General features: G+C 44.0%; 1 protein-coding gene across 1 annotated transcript in view; it reads right to left on the bottom strand.

Moving 5' to 3' along the window:
* The window catches only part of LOC139374613 (receptor-type tyrosine-protein phosphatase delta-like), a 234148-nt gene that overhangs the window by 153974 nt on the left and 75174 nt on the right, over nucleotides 1–5000 (bottom strand). The window contains exon 3 of the mRNA XM_071115641.1: nucleotides 4367–4512. Coding sequence (XP_070971742.1) covers nucleotides 4367–4512 — 146 coding nt within the window. The remainder of the gene's footprint in view (nucleotides 1–4366; nucleotides 4513–5000) is intronic.

Below are 5000 nucleotides of genomic sequence, written 5' to 3'. Positions count from 1 at the left end.
GGACTGAGTGACTAACTGATGGACTGACTGACTGATTGATAGACTGACTGATTGATGGACTGACTGACTGATTGATGGACTGACTGACTGAGTGATTGAAGGACTGACTGATTGATGGACTGACTGACTGGTTGATGGACTGACTGACTGATTGATGGACTGACTGACTGATTGATAGACTGACTGACTGATTGATGGACTGACTGATTGATGGACTGATGGACTGACTGATTGATGGACTGACTGAATTACTGATGGACTGACTGATTGATGGACTGATGGACTGACTGATGGACTGACTGATTGGGGGACTGATTGATTGATGGACTGACTGATTGATGGACTGACTGACTGATTGATAGACTGACTGATTGACTGATGGACTGACTGATTGACTGATGGACTGACTGATTGATGGACTGACTGATTGATGGACTGACTGACTGATTGATGGACTGACTGATTGATGGATTGACTGATTGATGGACTGACTGATGGACTGATGGACTGACTGATTGATGGACTGACTGATTGATGGAATGACTGATGGACTGACTGACTGACTGACTGACTGACTGACTGATTGATGGACTGACTGACTGACTGACTGATTGATGGACTGATTGATGGACTGACTGACTGACTGACTGATTGATGGACTGATTGATGGACTGACTGACTGACTGACTGATTGATGGACTGACTGATTGATGATTGATGGACTGACTGATTGATGGACTGACTGACTAACTGATGGACTGACTGATTGATGGACTGACTGACTGATTGATGGACTGATGGACTGACTGATTGATGGACAGACTGACTGACTGATTGATAGACTGACTGATTGATGGACTGACTGACTGATTGATGGACTGACTGACTGACTGAGTGATTGAAGGACTGACTGATTGACTGATGGACTGACTGATTGATGGACTGACTGATTGATGGACTGACGGACTGATTGATGGATTGACTGATTGATGGACTGACTGATTGATGGAATGACTGAATTACTGATGGACTGACTGATTGATGGACTGACTGATTGATGATTGATGGACTGACTGATGGACTGACTGATTGAGGGACTGACTGATTGATGGACTGACTGATGGACTGATGGACTGACTGATTGATGGACTGACTGATTGATGGACTGATTGATGGACTGATGGACTGACTGACTGATTGATGGACTGATTGATGGATTGACTGACTGATTGATGATTGATGAACTGATTGACTGACTGACTGATTGATGATTGATGGACTGACTGATTGATTGATAGACTGATTGATGGATTGACTGACTGTTTGATGATTGATGAATTGATTGACTGTCTGACTGATTGATGATTGATGGACTGACTGACTGATAGACTGACTGATTGATGGACTGACTGACTGATTGATGGACTGACTGACTGAGTGATTGAAGGACTGACTGATTGATGGACTGACTGACTGATTGATGGACTGACTGACTGATTGATGGACTGACTGACTGATTGATAGACTGACTGACTGATTGATGGACTGACTGATTGATGGACTGACTGATTGATGGAATGACTGAATTACTGATGGACTGACTGATTGATGGACTGACTGATTGATGGAATGACTGAATTACTGATGGACTGACTGATTGATGGACTGATGGACTGACTGATGGACTGACTGATTGGGGGACTGATTGATTGATGGACTGACTGATTGATGGACTGACTGACTGATGGACTGACTGACTGATTGATGGACTGACTGATTGACTGATGGACTGACTGATTGACTGATGGACTGACTGATTGATGGACTGACTGATTGATGGACTGAGTGACTAACTGATGGACTGACTGACTGATTGATAGACTGACTGATTGATGGACTGACTGACTGAGTGATTGAAGGACTGACTGATTGATGGACTGACTGACTGATTGATGGACTGACTGACTGATTGATGGACTGACTGACTGATTGATAGACTGACTGACTGATTGATGGACTGACTGATTGATGGACTGACTGATTGATGGAATGACTGAATTACTGATGGACTGACTGATTGATGGACTGACTGATTGATGGAATGACTGAATTACTGATGGACTGACTGATTGATGGACTGATGGACTGACTGATGGACTGACTGATTGGGGGACTGATTGATTGATGGACTGACTGATTGATGGACTGACTGACTGATGGACTGACTGACTGATTGATGGACTGACTGATTGACTGATGGACTGACTGATTGACTGATGGACTGACTGATTGATGGACTGACTGATTGATGGACTGAGTGACTAACTGATGGACTGACTGACTGATTGATAGACTGACTGATTGATGGACTGACTGACTGATTGATGGACTGACTGACTGAGTGATTGAAGGACTGACTGATTGATGGACTGACTGACTGGTTGATGGACTGACTGACTGATTGATGGACTGACTGACTGATTGATAGACTGACTGACTGATTGATGGACTGACTGATTGATGGACTGATGGACTGACTGATTGATGGACTGACTGAATTACTGATGGACTGACTGATTGATGGAATGACTGAATTACTGATGGACTGACTGATTGATGGACTGATGGACTGACTGATGGACTGACTGATTGGGGGACTGATTGATTGATGGACTGACTGATTGATGGACTGACTGACTGATTGATAGACTGACTGATTGACTGATGGACTGACTGATTGACTGATGGACTGACTGATTGATGGACTGACTGATTGATGGACTGACTGACTGATTGATGGACTGACTGATTGATGGATTGACTGATTGATGGACTGACTGATGGACTGATGGACTGACTGATTGATGGACTGACTGATTGATGGAATGACTGATGGACTGACTGACTGACTGACTGACTGATTGATGGACTGACTGACTGACTGATTGATGGACTGATTGATGGACTGACTGACTGACTGACTGATTGATGGACTGATTGATGGACTGACTGACTGACTGACTGATTGATGGACTGACTGATTGATGATTGATGGACTGACTGATTGATGGACTGACTGACTAACTGATGGACTGACTGATTGATGGACTGACTGACTGATTGATGGACTGATGGACTGACTGATTGATGGACTGACTGACTGACTGATTGATAGACTGATTGATGGACTGCCTGACTGATTGATGGACTGACTGACTGACTGAGTGATTGAAGGACTGACTGATTGACTGATGGACTGACTGATTGATGGACTGACTGATTGATGGACTGACGGACTGATTGATGGATTGACTGATTGATGGACTGACTGATTGATGGAATGACTGAATTACTGATGGACTGACTGATTGATGGACTGACTGATTGATGATTGATGGACTGACTGATGGACTGACTGATTGAGGGACTGACTGATTGATGGACTGACTGATGGACTGATGGACTGACTGATTGATGGACTGACTGATTGATGGACTGATTGATGGACTGATGGACTGACTGACTGACTGATTGATGGACTGATTTATGGATTGACTGACTGATTGATGATTGATGAACTGATTGACTGACTGACTGATTGATGATTGATGGACTGACTGATTGATTGATAGACTGATTGATGGATTGACTGACTGTTTGATGATTGATGAATTGATTGACTGTCTGACTGATTGATGATTGATGGACTGACTGACTGATGGACTGACTGATTGATGGACTGACTGATTGATGGACTGACTGACTGATTGATGGACTGACTGATTGACTGATGGACTGACTGATTGATGGACTGACTGATTGATGGACTGACTGATGGACTGACTGATTGATGGACTGACTGATTGATGGACTGATTGATGGACTGATGGACTGACTGACTGACTGATTGATGGACTGACTGACTGATTGATGGACTGATTGATGGATTGACTGACTGATTGATGATTGATGAACTGATTGACTGACTGACTGATTGATGATTGATGGACTGACTGATTGATTGATAGACTGATTGATGGATTGACTGACTGATTTATGATTGATGAACTGATTGACTGACTGACTGATTGATGATTGATGGACTGACTGATTGATGGACTGATTGATGGACTGACTGACTGACTGGTTGATGATTGATGGACTGATGGACTGATTGCTGATTGATGATTGATGGACTGATTGATGATTGATGGACTCACTGACTGATTGATGATTGATGGACTGACTGACTGACTGATTGATTGACTGATTGATGATTGATGGACTGATTGATTGACTGGCTCACTGATTGATGGACTTATTGATGATTGACGGACTGATTGATGATTGATGATTGATTGCATACCTCAAACCTCTGGTTCTGGACCTTCTTGCCCTTCTTGTTCCAGACTATGCTGGGCGGAGGGTCTCCAGTGGCCTGACAGACGAAGGAGGCGACCCCACCCTGCACCCCGGTCTGGTCCTCTGGGGTCCGTGTGAACTTTGGTGGCGCTGGAGAAGAAGGAAAAACACAACGACACAACAGGGTTAGAAGGAGATAAACAACAACAACAACAACATCCTCATCAACATCAACAACAACATCAACATCGACAACATCAACAACATCCTCATCAACAACAACAACAGTGTTAGGGGATGTAGTCTGTGGTAAATGATCTGGGGTCAGGTGTATAAAGAGAGGAAGGGGAGGGAGAGAAGGAGAGAGAGAGATACTGCTGTACACAGAGCTGAGAGAAGGAGAGAGAGAGATACTGTTGTACACAGCTGAGAGAAGGAGAGAGAGAGAGAGAGATACTGCTGTACACAGAGCTGAGAGAAGGAGAGAGAGAGAGATACTGCTGTACACAGAGCTGAGAGAAGGAGAGAGAGAGATACTGCTGTACACAGAGCTGAGAGAAGGAGAGAGAGAGATACTGCTGTACACAGAGCTGAGAGAAGGAGAGAGAGAGATACTGCTGTACACAGAGCTGAGAGAA

Source organism: Oncorhynchus clarkii, chromosome 19, assembly GCF_045791955.1.
Source record: "Oncorhynchus clarkii lewisi isolate Uvic-CL-2024 chromosome 19, UVic_Ocla_1.0, whole genome shotgun sequence".
In the NCBI taxonomy this organism is placed as follows: Eukaryota; Metazoa; Chordata; class Actinopteri; order Salmoniformes; family Salmonidae; genus Oncorhynchus; species Oncorhynchus clarkii.
The sequence above is the reverse complement of the archived record's forward strand: the minus strand, read 5'-3'. Positions and strand labels throughout refer to the sequence as shown.